This window comes from Cetorhinus maximus, chromosome 6, assembly GCF_964194155.1.
Source record: "Cetorhinus maximus chromosome 6, sCetMax3.hap1.1, whole genome shotgun sequence".
Taxonomy (NCBI): domain Eukaryota; kingdom Metazoa; phylum Chordata; class Chondrichthyes; order Lamniformes; family Cetorhinidae; genus Cetorhinus; species Cetorhinus maximus.
The window spans coordinates 95459333-95478617 of record NC_135884.1 but is presented as its reverse complement, the minus strand read 5'-3'; the positions used below and the strand labels follow the sequence as shown (position 1 = coordinate 95478617).

The 19285-nt window shown below is 38.9% G+C and overlaps 1 protein-coding gene across 1 annotated transcript in view; it reads right to left on the bottom strand.

Moving 5' to 3' along the window:
* Nucleotides 1-19285, bottom strand: part of znrf1 (zinc and ring finger 1) — a 260146-nt gene that overhangs the window by 32555 nt on the left and 208306 nt on the right. The window contains exon 3 of the mRNA XM_078544110.1: nt 9128-9233. Within this exon, the coding sequence (XP_078400236.1) occupies nt 9128-9233 (106 nt within the window). The remainder of the gene's footprint in view (nt 1-9127; nt 9234-19285) is intronic.

Here is a 19285-nt window from a genome sequence, read left to right as displayed (position 1 = left end):
ATCATCAACATCAATTGCTCGCTCCCTCCGAAGCAAATTAATTGGGTGCTGCTAATATATACAATTCTACTTCATTATAAATCTGAGATGAAGCTGATATGTACATAAAGAGTTGTCTAGCAGTGATTAGAAGGCAATAATCCAATTAAGGGATTTGGAGGACATGAACCCATGGCAGCAAAGCTTGAGTAACTTTAACTTCCTGAACACTGATTAAATTGCAAGCTTGAAATTATTCTGTTACCCATTGTTCATAACATAGCTCCAATTTTGCAGTGAGGTTTATCTGATTTTTTTGGTCCCGTTTTCATATCAGCAACAGCAGCTTCTCAGTGTAGGTGCTGTCAGTGAACTCAGTCTTCTTAACGTGTCATGACATTCACATGAGAGGATTAACTAATATGACGGCACTGCTGTATGTTTAAAATTGATAGGTGGGAGAGGGCGAGTGAGAGGGAGGAATGGAGAAAGAGGTAAAGTATTCGCAAACCAGGATGCAGAAATGCAAATAAGAATCACAATGAATCAATTATACTTTAGCTTCTCTGCTACATGAATGTCACATTCAAAATATTAACGGGGGAATAATTTGATTAGGATTAATATTGGGCAAATTGACTTGGCTGCAGTGCCATTAAAAAGTCCAGTGATTTCACACAGGTGGTCAAAGTTAGTGAGTGCATCTCCTATCTGCTATACACTGGTGTGGGCACCAATCTCTCACACTGTTCAATGTGTCACAGCCCATCACTTACCCAACAGCAAAAAGGAATCATGCCCAACTTTCAGATGCTCCACCTCACACACTTAACAATTCTGCTAACCTCACACCCACCTCTTGCAGCGTCCACCTATTTCCAGCAATTCAGCTATGGCAGGCATATCACCCAAACACACTGCAACACACTCGATGGCATTCTTCCCTTTCTTTTGCAGGTCAAGGTCAGACAGAACCACAGGAAGCCCAAGAAAACCCACACCATGGCTCCAACTGTGATTGAGACTGTTGCATCTGATGCCATCAAGAACATTCAGGATGATGGTATGGTCCTGCCTTATGCTCCTCCTCAAATCTCACTTAGCCCTCAACACTCTTATCTGGCTGCAGATGGTGTGGCCATGGACTTACTGCGTTCCAGCTCACCCCTCATTTCCCTGACCACAACACTCTCCTCCTGCATTTTCGCTTTCAGCTAGATTTTCTGCCTGGACAGACAGTGCAGCCTCACCACTAAGGGTAAGACTTCTGATGAAGATGCACCATCAGTTGATCTGACACTCGCAGTCATCAGCTCAGGTACTGGCATTGCACAAACTTTAGAGGACAGTGTAGAATTGGGATCAGCATGTGGTGAGCAACTGGGCATTAACTGGCCTCATCATGGCCAAGGTGAAAGAATAGCACATGTGCCAGCTCCCCCAAGGGCGAGGTTGCAGATGAGTTCCGTTGTAAAGGACTCAGCTATTTCATGTCACGATTCACTCATTCTTCTTGCTTTCAGTACAAACATGGCATGCCCGCACTAGTGCCCCTACAGTCAGGACATGCTAGAAGTGGCAAAAAAGCATTGCAGCTGACATTTTTGAAGTTTCAAACTTCTGTAGTGCCACACCAGCAGCACTATGGAGCCAAATTTTGCCAAGAACTGTTTAAAACTGCACGGTAAATCTGTGCTCTTATGTAGCTACGTGAGTAATCTTGAACGCATTTTTCCCTCTCCTGGAATTTGACATGTCAAACATGTTTTGAAACTCAAGACTTGGTGATTAACACTTTCTGTAACCATATTTTTTATATATATTGGGTGCTATTTTGAAGTGCATCCTGATCTTACCAATACCAGACAGACTGCAAGATTTAGGTACATTTGTAGTTTGTTCTAACCCATTTAAGTTTACCAGCTTAACAAAACTTCAACCAGATTTGAGATGAAGCCAAGTGAAAATGGTTGAAGTTTAGTTACAAGGAGTTGGACAGTTTGGTATAGTTTCAAATGCGTCATCAATCAGGAGTAAGCAAGGATCAATCTTGAGACTATGTCTGCCTCAAAGAGACTTTAGGAACATGAAATGGATCGACCCTTGGAAACGTTACTGGGTCAAGGTTACGGGGTGATAGATCCAAAATTCCGTGTCTCGTGTCAAATGAAATAAGAGAATAGAACAACAACAAAGCGGGCTTGCTGTTTTCATGGATAAGGAAATCCCGTTTACACAATGTAACAGCGTACAGCTCCCTATTGTATCTGGACTGAAAATTCAAAGCCATATTGTAAAATAATATTTCTTTGACTTTATTCATCAAACCACAAAGTATAATTTTATTATAATCTGATATAGTGCCATAACTAGAAATGGAAAAGTGAATGCGCCCCAAATCACAGTGGACAGGAAATCAACAAAGGTCTGACTTCATTTATATTGTACAAGTGTTTTAAGCTGCTTTGTCTTACGTTTAAGTTCCTCCCAATCACCTCACCAGATGTAACATTGAAGCATTTTAGAGACAGATACACAGAACACCCCCAAGTGCACTTGTTTTATTCATCTCTTGCCATCATTTTGATTGCCTTTTCATAGAATCACAGCATTTTAATAGCACAGAATGAGGCCATTCGGCCCAGTGTCTGCGCCAGTTCTCCAAATGAGCATTATGATCCAGAGCCATTGCCCTACCTTTTCCCTGTGCCCCTGCACATTGTTTCTACTCAAATAATCTTCTAATGTCCTCTTGAATGCCTTGATAGAACCTGCCTCCACCACACTTCCAGGCAGTGCATTCCAGACCTGAACCATTCGTTGTGTGAAAAAGTTTTTCTCACGTCACATTTGCTTCCTTTGCAAATCATTTTAAATCTGTGCCCTCTCGTTCTTGATCCTTTTACGAGCAGGAACGGCTTCTCCTGATCTACTCGGCCCAGCCCCCCTCATGATTTTGAACATCTCCAATAAATCTCCTCTTAGCTGTCTTCTCTCCAAGGAGAACAGTCCCAACCTATCCAATCTATTCTCATAGCTGAAGTTTCTCATCCCTGGAACCATTCTTGTAAACCTCTTCTGAACTCTCACCAATGAGTTCACATCCTTCCTATAGTGTGGTGCCCAGAACTGTACACAATACTCCAGTTGAGGTCTAATGAGTATCTTATACAAATTCAGCATAACTTCCTTGCTCTTGTACTCTATGCTCCTATTAATTAAGCCCAAGATACTATATGCTTTATTAACTGCTCTCCACCTGTCCTGTCACCTTCAATGATCTATGCACATAGTCCCTAGGTCTTTCTGCTCCTGTACCCCCTTCAAAATTTCACCCCTCATTTTATATCGTCTGTCTATGTTCTTCCTACCAAGATGCCTCACCTCACTTCTTCTGGTGTCCAATTTCATTTGTAGCATGTTTTATGGCTGGACTTTGTTGTTTTGTTCATGTCGATGGCTAACTTGGGAGAATCTACATTCTTCTCCTGCTATATTAACAAAGGCTAAGATTCGAATGGGCTGTCTCTGGCAATTTGCTGGACTGCAGTCCATCCACGGTTATGCCTATGATTTAACACAGCAAATGCCTCTTTTATACAATCAACCCAGGGACAAGGAGGAAACACTTGGTAAAAATGACTAGCTCCACAGCCTGTCAGTTGACTGCTTCAACTGTTCTCCCCTAATATTTAACAAAGAAATTTAAAAAATAAAAGTAGACGGCTACATGACCCCTTGAGCCTGCTCTGCCATTCCTCCAATAAGATCAAGGGCTGAACTTCTACCTCAACTTCACTTTCCTGCCCTATCCCCATTTCTCTTTATTCCCTTGGTGCCCAAAAATCTAGCAACCTCGGTCTAGAATATACTCAATTCTGTAGCCCTATGGGGTGGAGAATTCCAAAGATCCACACACCTCGAGTGAAGAAATTTCTTCTCATTTCAGTCCTAAATGGCTGACTCCTTATTCTGAGGCTATGACCCTTAATGATAGACTCTACAGCCAAGGGAAACAGCCTCTCAGCATCTACCCTGTCAACTCCTCTAAGAATTTTATATGTTTCAATGGGATGACCTCTCATTCTTCTAAACTCCAGAAAATATATAAGCCCATTATACTTGCTCAGTCCTCATAAGATAATGCTCTCATCCTAGGAGTCAATCTAGCGAGCCTTTGTTGCACTCCCTTTAAGGCAAGTGTATGCTTCCTTAGCTAAGGAGACCAAATCTGTACACAGTACTCCAGGTGTGGTCTCACCATAGCCCTAAAAATTGAAGCAAGACTTGCTTACTTATACACTCCAACTTCCTTGCAATGAAGACTAACATGACATCTGCCTTCCTAATTGCTTGCTGCAACTACATGTTAACTTTCTGTGGATCATGTACAAGGACCTCAAATCAACATTTATTAGTCTCTTCTTTATATAGATTTTTGGCTTTTACATTATCAAAGTGGATAATTTCACACTTTCTTACATTATACGCTGTCTGCCACCTACTTGCCCAATCACTTAACTCATCTATATCCCTTTGCAGCTTCGTGTTTTCCTCACAGCTTACTTTCTCACCTAGCTTTGTGTCATCAGCAAACTTGGATCCATTACACGCTCCCCCCTCATCTAAGTAATTGATATAGCTTGTAAATAACTGAGGCCCAAGCACTGATCCTTGTGTCACTCCATTAGTTACCCTCTACCATCCTGAAAATGATCCATTTATTGCAACTCTGTTTTCTGTTTGTAACCCAATCCTCAATCCATGATAATATATTATCCCTAATCCCACAAGTCCTAATTTTTTGTAACAACCTCTTGTGTGGCAACTTATCGAATGCATGCTAAGAATCCAAATATACTCCGCTTATTGGTTCCCTCTTACCTACCCTGCTAGTTATGCCCTTAAAACACTCGAACAGATTTATCAAACATGATTTCTCTTTTATAAAAGCCTGTTGGCTCTGCCCAGTCATACTGTGATTTCCCAAGTGCCCTGTTACCATATCCCATACAATAGATTCTGGCACTTTCCCTACTTCAGACATCAGGCTTACTGGCCAACATACCCTATTTTCTCTCTCTCCTTTCTTAAACAACAGGGGACAATTTTTACCTTTCAATCGATGGGAACTGTTTTAGAATCTAGGCAATTCTGGAAAATCAAAAGCAATGCATCCTCTATCTCTGTAGTCACGTCTTTAAGGACCCTAGTCAGTAAGTCATCAGGTCCAGGGGATTTGTTGGCTTTTAGTCTCATTTATTTATTCAGTACTTTTTGTTTACAAATATTAATTATTTGAAGTTTCTCACTCAATAGTCTTTTGCACAATTTATTATATTTTTTTGCATCATTTACTGTTAACACAAGTCAGGGACTATCAAACCCTGTTTATCCATCTGTTGATTCACAACTGGGATGTAGAACTGAAGATTCAGAAGCAACACTTCTTATTGGGGTAAACAAAATATAACGACCATCAGCTTCTTAGCCTTTCTTTAAAAAGGATGAGGAAGGCCGGGATATACTTCCTTACTTTCCAAGTAGTTCCGCCATTTGTTTTATTTTTCAACATTTTACAGATTGCCTCCTACCTGTATGTAAATATAAATTAATATATTTTCCTTGTTCAGGAAAGCAGCTATTCTGATAAAAGGTTACCAACCTGAAAATTTAACTGTTTCTGCACAGAAGCTGCTTGGCCTGCTGAGGGCTTAGAGCATTTTCTGTTTTGATTTCAGGAATTCCATCATTCGTATTATTTTGCTTTAGGCTGTTGCTGCTCCTAACAAGAACTGGTCTATTACCGCATAGTGCCTCCTGGAGCATCTCGGACCACTCAAACAAAACCAACTGCTTCAGATTAACCAGAATTCTGGTCTGGGAAGACTTGAGCTGGCAAAAGCTTTACCAGCTGAATCAAATGCACAAATTCCACTGCTATAGCATACAACACAAGATCTGTTCAGGATTTAAGGCAACCCTGAAAATACGGATGTCCGAGACAAAGTACGTCAATAAAACAAAAATAACGACTTACATGCGAGTGGTGTGATTCAATAAAAAGGGAAAATCCTTGGTATAAAACCCTTTGCCCTTCCCTTTTACTTTTAGATTTTTTGGTCAGGGTAAGAATCCTTAGTTTTCAACTCTCCGCTCTTCTCCGTGCTTTTTTCTTGTTTCCCTTGGGTTATTTCTAACTGTGGCCAACCTCCTTCACAATGAGAATTTCACAGAATCTCAGAATCTTTAGTGCAGAAGGAGGCTGTTCAGCCCATTGAATCTGCACTGGCTCTCTGAAAGAGCATTCCACTTAGTCCCACTCCCCTGCCTTATCCCTGTAACCTTGCACATTTTCTCTTTTCAGGTATCAACCCAATTCCCTTTTGAATATCTCGATCGAACCTGCCTCCACCACCCTTTCAGGAAGTTCGTTCCAGACTCCAACCACCCTCTGGGGTGCCCACATCATATTTACTCCTTTTGACAATTATTTTGAATCTGTACCCTCTAGTTTTTGATGCTCTTTTGAGTGAGAACAGTTTCTCACTATTTACCTTGTCCATACCCCATAGGATTTTGAATACCTCTATCAAGTCTCCTCTCAGCCTCCTTTTTTCCAAGGAAAACAGTTCCAACCTCTACCCTAATAGCTACAGTTCTTTATCCCTGGAATCATTCTTGTGAATCTCCTTGGTATTCTCTCTTCAATGCCTTCACATCCTTCCTCAAGTATGGCACCCAGTACCCCAGATGAGGCCTAACTAGTGTCTTATACAAGTTCACCATGACCTCCTTACTCTTAGGCTTTAATAATTGTACATTGAGTACAAGATAATATATGCTTTATTAATTGCTCTTTCAACATGACCTGCCATCTTCAATGACCTATGTCCCTCTTGAGGACCCTCGCTCCACTGTGGTGTGGCTGAAATCTATAACTTAATACTGTTTGGAATCGAAGTGCAAATTCACCACTTTGCACTACCATGTTCTCACATTCCAAAGCATATACCACTTTCCCTTAACTCAGTTTTAACTGAATTGGATTGAAAACAAATTACTCTACATAAAAAAACGGTTGTGCATGTGCCAACTACAGCCTGTGTAGCTTGAAAGCACATGTTTAAATAAATAAATGTTCAAAACATTTTCGTACACATTTTATGAATTCCGTTTTACAATTTCAAGACAAGATAATTCCATTAGTAAAAAAGTGCAAAGGCCAGATGGAAGGGCATAATTAAAGCCAGTTTGGACTATTTTAAAATTTTATAATTTGATTTTCTTCCTGAGATGCAAACAGGAATCAACTTCTACTTTTTCAGCAATTCAGCTTCTGTTTGTAATTGTAAACTAGGCATTAAAGCTCAAAAACCTCAACTTATGGGTACCATTTTCAAGAAAGTGACCTCAGGGACCTGGGTCTGAATTTAGTCTAGACTCCAGGTAAAGACACCATTCTCTGTTGTCTAAGTTTCTAACTGATTGAGCTTCGCTAATCTCAAGTTATTTCATAATGGGTGCGAGTCAATAGCATAAAACTAGGCTTAAACAATTTGCCACATTTAGAATTTGGACTTTAGCAGGCAAAAGGGTGGTTGGTTAGGAAATGGAATGGATCACACTAGTAAGGTGTTTTGCTTTCATAGAGGTAAAGGACATCCTATTGGTTTTTATTATTATATTGATATATATTCCATGGGTTAGTTGACATAACAGAACCAAGATTAAGTTATGAATTGCATCCCAGGATCATCTTTGGTATTGAAATTTGGATTTTTCTTTTTTAAATGGCTTTGACAGTATATACGTTTTTTGTGAATTGTTTCATTGACATCAATAGAAATGAAAACGGTGAAGATTGAAAGGATTGCTGATTCACTATTGCCAGTTTTACACTTTTGCCCAAGATAAAAACACCCAGAGAACATTTGCGTGATGTGGATTTGGAATGCCCGAAATACTCTTCGAAAAAGAACATAAGAAACGGGAACAGGAGTGGACTATTTAGCACTTTCAGCCTGCTCCGCCATTTAATGGGATCACGGCTGATCTTCAGACCTCATATTTTATATAATTTAATAACATATAAACAAAAATTTATATTTAAATAATCAATTTTTCAAAGAAATTAAATTACATCATTAATGGTATAAAGGTACCATATCTGACTTGAGAATGCTTCATATTGGCAAAGTACAAAATTTCAAAGCAATGCCATCCCTAACTTTGTCCACAAAAAAGTAGAAAAAAAATCAACTTCATCATTTACCTTCAGAAACAAGAAAGCAGGATTAAAAACCTTCAAGTTAAATATATGAAATATGATCATTATATTTCCTATTAGCCAGTATGTTAACAGCTCAGGTGACACTGCAATGTTCCATATATGGGCTAGTGCTGGAGTCAATAAACTGAATATCTATTTTTATTTCTATGTTAGATAGCCTAGATACATAAAGAGACAGTGACCAAATAGACCCAAACACAGTCTAAAATACTAACAAATCATATTGTCTTATACTCAAACATAACTGATAGCTCTGGTTTGGTTGGGAGTTAGGTAAATTTATAACTTAATCAGAATTAAATTTGTAGCTTAATCATAGCTCCGTTGTGTCAACTAGCCTATGCCCAGACAAGGAGGAACCAGTGGCTTCACAAACAGATTCTGCTAAAGGCATCAAAAACATTTTCATCTTGACCCACAACAAAAAAGTCTTTTGGCTCGTAACCATGTGTTTTCACATTAAAAGAAGATAAAAATAAATCTGCTGGCCTAATAGGATTTGGTTGGAAGATCATCACATCTTAACAGTGATCAATAATCAGAACCTACTTCTCATACTCACCTGCCTTTCACCCTGGTTTCTGATTATGTGCTTCACAAGAAGTAGAGCCCCCAATACTGAAGTTCAACATTGCAGTTATAAACAAAAGAATCAATTGCCTTTGCTGAAAATCTTGAGAAAGAATATTCTATGAAAGAGTGTGTGAAGTGCTTTATCCTCATTTTATCCATTCAACAAGATACAATTATTTGGCAGTGCAAAGGTGTAGAATAGAACTTAAAAAAAGAGAAATTTTTCAAAGTCTAAACAATGAAGTACTTTTGCATGCATATTTCTTTTCAGTGCCTACTTACCTTTTATGGTAGATACAAAGACAAGGAAGTCGAGCTATTGTGTCCCCTTGCAGAAGTTCTTCCAAACAGATTACACATTCTCCAGCATCTTTACTCAGCACATCATCTGTAAAGCAAAATTTTGTTTAACAAATTTAAAAGAAATTCCACTTGTACATCTTAGTTTATCCACCCCACTGAATGGATCACACATGCAGAGCTCCTTTTAATTTCTGCTTTAAGCAGAATGGGGTTTACACATACAACAGCAATTCAAATGGTTGTTTTAAAACAATTAATTATCTGAACAGAAAAAAAAGTTGCAGCGCTAAGGGAAAAAGGCAGCGGTGGAGGACTGGGGGTGGTGGAGTGAGACTAGCTGAGTTGCTCTTGCAGAGAGCTAGCACAGGCATGATAGGATGAATGGCTTCCTTCTGTGCTGTAACCGTTCTGGGGTCAAATCAAACTGTTTCTTTAAACAACATTTTTAACTTGCAGATTAAAAGTTTGCAAATGTGATTTTGCCGTGTCTCCATCCCCACCCCCTTTTTCCAATAATGTATAATTTTTAAACAAATATATTTTTCTTTTCCCACCTATTTTTAACTTTATTTCGATCTATTGTTTCATCTCCACCTTTTAGCCCATTTTGATTCCTTCCCCCCACCCCACCCCCACTAGGGCCATCTGCCACTAGCTTGTCCTGCTTGCTACCCTTAATGTTCCCATTAGCACATCCTTTAGATAATATCACCACCGTCAACACCCCTTTGTCCTTTTGTCTATGACATCTTTGGCAGTCTCTTCTTGGCATCCACCTATCACTGGCCCCCTATCGAGCTCTACCTGTCCCACTCCCCTCTACCAGCTTATATTTCATCTCATTTCTATATTTTTTAGTTCTGTTGAAGGGACATACGGACTCGAACCATCAACTGTATCCCTCTCCGCAGATGCTGTCAGACATGCTGAACTTTTCCAGGTATTTTTGTTTTTGTTCTAGATTTCGAGCATCCGCAGTATTTTGCTTTTATTTTGCTCAATGTGTTTATTGAGTAAGCAGCTGTAATACACAGCTATGGAATCTCACTGCTTCAAATCTTTATCTGTGCCGAGTTAGCTATCCACTATCCAATGGCCCCACTGGAAGCAAACATGTATAGATGCCCGATGAAGGGAAGATTAGGTTAGGATGCAATGCTATCCTAAATTAGTCCTGACCCAAGAAATAAGCATCCCCAGTGCACCGAAGAAAATTGGCCCCAAAGTGTCCTTGAATTTCACTCTATTTGATTGACCTGGACACGAGTCAGATGACAGAGACCTAGAGAATCTGAGCACCATCATAGCTTGATATGCCTGATGAAAGCGTTATTTTCTAATTTTATCCAAGGATCAAACACCTCAACATCCACGTGATGCTTTGCAGTCGATACCACAATTAGGGGACAATTGTTAATACAGGGTGTTTCATTATTTTCAGGGTAAGTATAAAGCAGGTTTCAGTTGCTCAGAAACCCAGATCTTAACTGGGTGCTACTCTGGCTGGGTACAGGTGAGCAACAATTCACCACCCCCTCCCTCCACATACTGTTTTATGATCTGCAGCTGAGGTTACCCCTGGACAAGCCTGATCCAACAGTGGAGCCCAGCTTGATAGATCCTAACTTTTAATTTATTTGTTTAGATACATGGAGAGTAGCTACTGAACAGAGTTACAGGAATCAGATGATGAACTTCTAACAAAATATAAAACATTTATTAAACAAGAAAAGATGTACCACATTACAACACTCCTTCACCCACAACTACCGTTGCAAATATATATATATATATATATATACACACAGATTTGTAAGGATAATAAAAGTTACAAAACTATCTTATACTTTAATGTCCACAGTAAGTACACAGTCCATGTAAACCAATAGACACCCTGTGGTCAGACACACCACACTCCGAAATCAAGTAACAGATGCCATCTCAACCAGATGCTATGGATCTCCCCTTTCAGAAAACCATGTTGACTCTGCCTGATAGCCTTGAATATTTCTATGTGCCCTGCTATAACATCTTTAATAATAGTTTCTAACATTTTCCCTATTACAGATATTAGGCTAACTTGCTTATAGTTTCCTGTTTTCCGTCTCCCTTCCTTTTTGAATAAAGGCGTTACATTTGCTATTTTCCAATCTAATGGAACCTTCCACATATCTAAGGAATTTTGGAAAATTAAAAACAGTTCATCTCATTAGCCACTTCTTTCAAGACCTTAGGGTGAAGTCTATCCGGACCTGGGGATTTGTCAGCCCTGCAGCCCCAACAATTTGCTCAATACCACTTGCCTGGTGATTGTATTTTTCCCGATTCCTCCCTTCCTTCCATTTCCTGATTTATAGCTATTTCTGGGATGTTACTTGTGTCCTCTGTAGTGAAGACTGAAGCAAAATACCTGCTTAATTCATCCGCTATCTCCCTACTTTCCATCATCAATTCTTCAGACGCATTCCATAGGGCCAACGCTCACTTTGTTAACTCTTATCTTATTTAAATATCTATAGAAACTCTTATTATCCGTCTTTATATTACTAACTAGTTTTCTCTCATACTCTTAATTTTTCCCTCCTTATTAATCTTTGTCATTTTTTGTTCTTTATATTCTTTCCAATCTTCTGACCTGCAACACGTCTTTGTGTAATTATATGCTTTTTCTTTAAGTTTGATACTGTCTTTAACTTTATGAGTTAACCACGGATAATGGGCCCTCCCCTTGGAATTTTTCTTTCTCATTGGAACGTATCTATTGTGTATTCTGAAATATCCCCTTAGATGTTTGTCCTGAACTTCTATTGACATATCCTTAACTTCATTTGCCAGTTCACTTTAGCTAGCCCTGCTTTCATGCCCTCATAATTTCCCTTTTTAAAGTTTAAAATACTAGTCTTGGACACACTCGTTTCTCCCTCAAAATGAATGTAAAATTCAATCATGTTATGATCACTGCTACCTAGGGATGCTTTCACCAGGAGATTATCAATTAATCCTATCTCGTTGCTCAATAACAGGTCTAGTATAGCCTGTTCACTGGTTGACTCCAGAATGTGCTGTTCTAAGAAACTATCCTGAAAACATTCTATGAACTCATCTGTGCAGCCTTTGCCCATCTGATTATTCCAGTCTACATGTAGATTAAAATCCCCTGTATTTACTGCTGTATCTTTCTGGCAAGCTCCCATTATCTCTTCTTTTATACTCTGTCCTACTGTGTAGTTGCAATTACAGGGCCAGGACACCACTCCCACAAGTGGCTTCTTGCCTTTATCATTCCTCATTTCAACCCAAACCGCTTCTATATCCGGGGATCCTGAACTTAGGTCATCCCTCTCTGATGTGCTAACACCATAATTAATTAACAGAGCCACCCCTCCACCTTTTCCCTAACTTCCTGTCCTTCCTAAATGTCACATACCCTCCAATATTCAGGTCCCAATCTCTATCATGCTGTAGCCATGTCTCTGCAATGGCTATCAGATTGTACTTATTTATTTCTATTAGTTCATCTGTTTTGTACCGTGCTATCGGTTCATCTGTTTTGTTCCAAATGCCACGTGCGTTTAGATACTGAGCCTTAGCTTTGTCCTTTTATTATTTTTGTACTGTCTAGCCTTATCTGCTGGTTTGCTCTTAGATTTGTACTCTCTCTCCCTTCTCGTCTCAGTCCTGGTGGAATTTAATCACATGAAGGCAGTGCCAACTTGACATGGACATAGAATCAAGGATTAACACAGGGTCACTGAATGGAAACAGAGTATGCAGATATTAAAACAGCACACCATATAATCTTATTTGCAAAATTTGGTCAAAAGATGAAAACGTTGCTCATTTTGACAGGCTGATGTTTATAAATTTTCTCTCATTTTTGTGAGGTTGCTTTCTTATAATGAAGACAGAAGCTATCTAAAAGATACATGCTGTTGTGTCACTGATAAACAAAAGCGATGTGGTTTGGAAGAGGATGGGGGTAAAAGGAAGATAAGACATTTAAAAACAAAGCATAAAATGAGCCCTGTACAATCTAACCTCATCGTGAAATATATCCACCTATTTAATCTTAAGAGGAAGTATGCTGTGCTACAAAAGAATGCATACAGTTTATACTTGAATGGTTAGAAATGCACAAGTGGAATTTGGCTTTCTGTCCCAATTATTCTCAACCTAGCTGTTCTCAAAACAGAATTGTGCATAATTCTAGGTACATATTTAGGTGCTGCACTAGCAATGGTTGTTAACTGTATATCAATTAGGTGTAAATTTTATTCAAGTGATGGGCATATATATAGGTGCAGGCTGAAACTGTTCTTGTTGAATTGGAGGTGCACATTATGTAATGTGTGTGTTTGTAAATAAAATCTTTTAAGTGTATAAAAACTTGACCCAGTATTCAATTCTTCGCCACCTGTGTTCTAACAATAGCAGCAGAACAGAGTGTCACAATGTGTGGACATACATCCTAAAAACTCTGGAACAGCTCAAAATGCATCACAATCTATGAGCAAAGTTTGCCACGCTGAAGAAGCAGGACATTAATAGACAAAAATGATGATGTAGGTGTGGGTTTTCAGGCATAAAACAGCAGCCCAACACCTGACTCACTGTTTAGAGGGCTGTGGAATCCAAGGTTAATATAAGAAATAGGAACTGGAGTAAGCCATATGACCCTTTGAGCCTGTTCTGACACTCAATAAGATGATGATTTTCTTCTATTTCAACTCCACTTACTGCATCTGCCTATCCCCATGTCCCTTGTGTTGCATACCCTCTATCTTTCCTTGGGTAAGGAGACCAAAACTGTGCTCAGCCCTCCAGATGTGGTCTCCCCAAGCCCCTATATAACTGCAGTAAGATTTCTTTATGTTTATACTGCATCCTTTGTAATAACATACAAGTACAACAAGCAGATAGGGAAGCAAATTGTATGTTAACTTTGTGATATATTGTCAAGGACCCCCAGGTCACCCTGAATACCAACATTTCCTTGTCTCTCACATTTAAAAAATGTCATATTAAGGTGGGTAACTTCATTTTTCTCCACATTATATTTCATCTACCACATTCTTGCCCACTCATTTAACTTGCCAATGTCCCTCTACAGCTTCTTTGTCTCCTCCTCACAATTTAAATACCCCACCTAGCTTCATAACATCAGTAAATATGAATACCTTGCATTTGGTCTTCTCATCTAAGTCACTGATGTAAATTTAAATAGCTGAGGCCCCAGAACTGATCCTTTGTGCACTCCACTAGTTACAGCCTGCTAACCTGAAAAAGTAGTACAATATGCAAGGTGGTTGAGAGAAGCGGTTCCCTGTGTAGCACTCTACATCATCTCTATAGGTTAGTTACCATTGCAGCATACTTACAAAAAGTTGGAGCCAAGCTTCACGCTACAGCTGACCATTACAGTCACTAAATGTACCAGCTTCCATAACTTTTGCGGCAGATGGCACCATTTTTCACCTGGCACACTTACGGTGCAGGTTGTTTTTCTTCAGCTTCCCATGGTAACTGCCACAGTCTGCTGTTGGTAGCATCTCAACAAGACAGGGCTAATTTGAGTCCACTAGCTGTTCCTGGCATGTCTTCTTTCATGTGGTGTCACTAAAGCACAACATACTGTGTGACTGGGCTGGTACTCACAGTATGAATCATCAGATATTTACATAGGCAAGCCTGCTGACTCAGATTTCTCTGCTAACAGATGCCAAGGCATGTATTAATTGACTATGATAGTGAGGTATTTTCTTGTCTGCAGCAGACATAAAAATGCTGATACTAGTGATTGAGCACAGCGCCTCTTGTAGCCTGACCTATCTGACATCCCTTTGTCCTGCACTTCCTCCTCCTCATGCAAAAAGAAAAAAGTAATAGAACATCCCAAAGTGCTTTACAGCCAATGAAGTACTTTTGAAGTGAAGTGAATATAGGAAACATAGCAGCCAACTTGTGCAAAGCAAGCTCCCACAAACAGCATGTGACAATGACCAGATAATCTGTTTTTGTGATATTGAGGAATAAATATTGGCTGGAGATGAATCCCTTGCCGTTCTTCTAAATAGTGCCATAAGATATTTTACAGAAGATGGGGCCTCAATTTAACATTTTATCTGAAAGACAGCTCCTCCAGTGTTGCGCCACCTCAGTACTCTGCTGGAGTGTCAGCCTTGGATTTTTGCACTCAAGTCCTGGACTGGGAATTAAACCCACAACCTGCTCACTCAGATGCAAGGATGCTATCAACTGAGCCACTGCTGAAAAGCAAAAATAGAAGGGACTACCCAATGGGAAACTTACCTTGACCCATTTGAAACAGTAGGTGTGAGTGGGATAGGGAAAGACGAGAAAATTGCCCCACAGCAAATTGACTAAGCATATGACTAAGTACTCGGCTTCAGGAAAATCCCTTCCATAACTGCTAGCTTTCACTTTCTACAAAGTGCTTAGAAAATGTGAATATCAGTCTTATATGCCAAGAACAAGAAATAATGCAAATGAAGTGGAAATGACAGAAAATGGAGTGCATTATGTCATTTTCACCTTATTTACATGTAATCACCCAAAAATGACTGGGTACATCCTGCAGTCTTTTGAAATGTTGGCAGAGCACAAAGTTATGCTGCATCTCTGCCTCATTTTCCAATTTAGGCACAAACCAGAAACTCAGGATTCATGTCTTCTGTCCTTTTAAAAGAAATCACATATACCACTGCATAATGAAATAAAATGGGTGAATTTTGAAGTGTTTCTTGCTTAAACACTAGACGGTCCTAATTAGTTTTGAAACAGTCTCTACATCCTTGAAACACACTCCAACCACTTTTAAAACATAACGTTAATTGAGAAAACCTTGAAGATTGCTTTATTCTAGTTTGATCCTTTGTCTAAATTTTGCCAGTCATGGATGCCAGAAATCCACAGGCCCTTATTTTTCAATCATTATTTAAACTGCAGTGTCTGAAATGCAGTAATATTAGATTTTATTTTTATTCCACAGTATTTTAAATGTACAAACAGCATCAGTATTTTAATAGAATCCCAACATGGAAAGATGAGCAAATCTTAATGGATTTGCTACTAGTTGCTCAAGTTAAAAACAGTCCAGGAATTTGGCAGTGCAGGTACCACAGCTTCAATTTGTGCTTAAAACACCATTACTCCAGCATGAAATTTGATCTTCATTATATTACATATGTTTGTATAGTATTTAGAAATACCTCTTTTATACTTGGGACAGAATTCATATGATGTCCCTTTTTTAAACAATAATGTTTATGAAATCACCTGCAAATAATCCTGAAAGTGAATCAGGGGCACATGGATAAATGATGAACAAGGTTCTTTTCTCTCTTCTATTGTGATCAGGAGCCCTGAGAAATTATAAACAATCATGTCATATGATCATGGCGCAAAGAGCAAGGCCCAGTTGAATGATTTAAAAATTATGTAGAAAGCAAAGATCGTTTAATCCAAAATGGCAATAAACCACAAAAAAATCTGGTTTTCAATATATTTTAATTCAAATTCAATCAATTTTTTTAAACACAAAAAATGACTGAATTGTCAGTAGCAATCATTATCACATAACCTAACTAAACCTATGCTTATTTATTACCTGAATATGCCCTCATTTATTACCATAATGTCAAGGTAAACAAATCAAGTCATAGGCTGTTCAATGAAGTTAAATTATTTTGATTAAATCAGTTCCACTTCAAAAATGCTCATTGAATAATATGTTTTCATGAATGCTATTAACATTAACGTTTTGCCAGGAAAATCATAATTTAGTTTGAATTAAAATAAAGATTATATCATGCATACCAGAGGTAAAAAAAAGCTTGTGAAAATTCAACATGTACAACTGAGTTGAACTGTCATTTCAACAATTGACTCACTGGTCCATGAATGTTTCCTCTGAATAAATCCAAAATATCTACCTCTGGAAACAACAGCTGTCTAGCCGTATCTTATTTTAGTCTGACCACTTGACAGATTCCATTCCTCCTTCACATAACTTGCCCCAAAAGTCCCCAAGGCAAGACGGCCACCTTCCCACCCACCCTAGGAAAAAATCAGGAACAGAAGCCTGTCAGTTTCCATCAGGATTGCAAATGGCTCAGTGCTAATTTGTTACATTATCCACTTGTGGAAGTGATTTGAAGTGATTAGTGTTAGACATTACAGCCAGATATACGTCAATACCTCTGACTAGACTCTTTGGACTCCCAAGGACACTGAGCTGTTGGGTTGTAAACAGCTCTGGTTTCCTAATAAAAGCTTGCACTGGGCTACAGCTCTTTTAACTTAAGGTAAAGGTTACTTACTATTTACCAAGAGCCATTATTGTTGCCTTCATGCTTCAAGTCTAACGGGCAGCCCAGTGACAGGAAGACTGACATACCATCAAAGACCATAGGTGATTGGGGAGTTTTGTCCCAAGTAACCCAATCATTTTATGATTAGTAACATTTAAAGGTATCAGAACCATCATCAGAACAACCTAACTGCTGTTATTATTTTTGTATTTTAACACTCCTCCCTTGGAGAATTGTGTGAAGTAGTGGAATGTTTCAGGCTGTTTAACAATTGGAAAGGTTCTTCCATGGCCGAATGTAATGGTGAAGCACCTCCATTAGAAATATTTGTGCAGCTATATTTTTCACTATAATTTTACAACAATTGTACTGATTAAAAAGTTGAAGAACTAGTATACGTTAAAAACTATATGGCATCTTTGTGCCTAAACAGTGAAACTGCTGGCAGGAAAATGTAATTTTGCAGACCATATACATTATATCCACACAACGTTATTAGAACAACAAATAAAACAGCTTCTTCTACAAATGGCAACTGCTGCTTGGTTAATTATTAATTTTAAATCTCAGATTGATAGATCTTTGTTGGTCATAGCATGAAGATTTATGGGGCAAAGGTGGTAGGTGGAGTTAACTCACAGATCAGCCATGATCTCATTGGATGACAGAACAGGCTTGATGGGTTAAATGGCTGATTCAAGTTCCTATGAAACTTACCTTTAATGTGAATAAACATTGCAAGTTACTTGACAAATAGAAATAAATAAGGGAACACGCATTATGTCACAGGAGAAATTAAATGGGATGACTCAAAACTTGGCCAAAAAAACATTTGTTTTAGGAATTTTTCTTTTAATGTAAAAGTGGAGAGTCCAGGGGTTTAGGGAAAGAAGATGCACAAAAAGCTAAATTAGAATAATTCGGTCTTGAATGGAAAAAGGATTTCAGCAGCAGAAAGCCTAAAGAAGCAAGAGGTAGAGGTTGGTAATGTCACCAGAGTTGGAAATAAATTTTCTTGGTGCTGTATAAATGGGACGTTTGAAGCTCAGCTCTGGGTTTAACGGATTCAAGGCTTTGCATAATTTTGTTAAACCTGAACAAATAGGAGATGATGATAATGACAATCAATGCAGTTCATGCTGGTGATTACGAACTAAGGCTTTGATCTTATGCTTAGTTGGGGGAAGTTGCAACTCATCTATGACTTGAATGTTGGATACACACAGCACAGCAACTCTGTGATCAAGACCAGTGGTAGAGAATTACAGTTACCAGTCATTAGCAAACATATGGAAGCTGTCTCCATGCCTGCAGATGAAGTTACAAAGGACAGGTTGCCAATGAGGAAGTGGAGGAGGCCAAGGATATATCCATAGTGAAAATGTGGAGGTGGGAAGAGAAGCCTTAGCCATAGATGTGTTCAGATAGACAGAAGTGCAACTATGAGGGGGCAATTCCATAGAACTGGGCAATGGAGGAAGATGGTATGGTCAGCTATATCAAACATTGCAGAGAAATTGAGGTATGAAGGAGCAATAATATATCATAGTTAATGTCACAGAGAACGTCATTCATAACTTTGACTAGGGCCAGTGCTATGAGGAGGGTGCAAGCTGGACTAGAGGCATTCAAACAGGCATGGAATTGACAGGTAATGATGAGATCACTCACATTAGCTTAAGGATGAGTTTGTAGTTGTAGGGATTGGATGGGTCAAAAATAGATTTTCAGTCAACTCTAGACCGAACTATTCTATTTTGGGGAAGGGGAGAAACGATGACAGTTTTGTCAGGGAGAGGGATGGTAT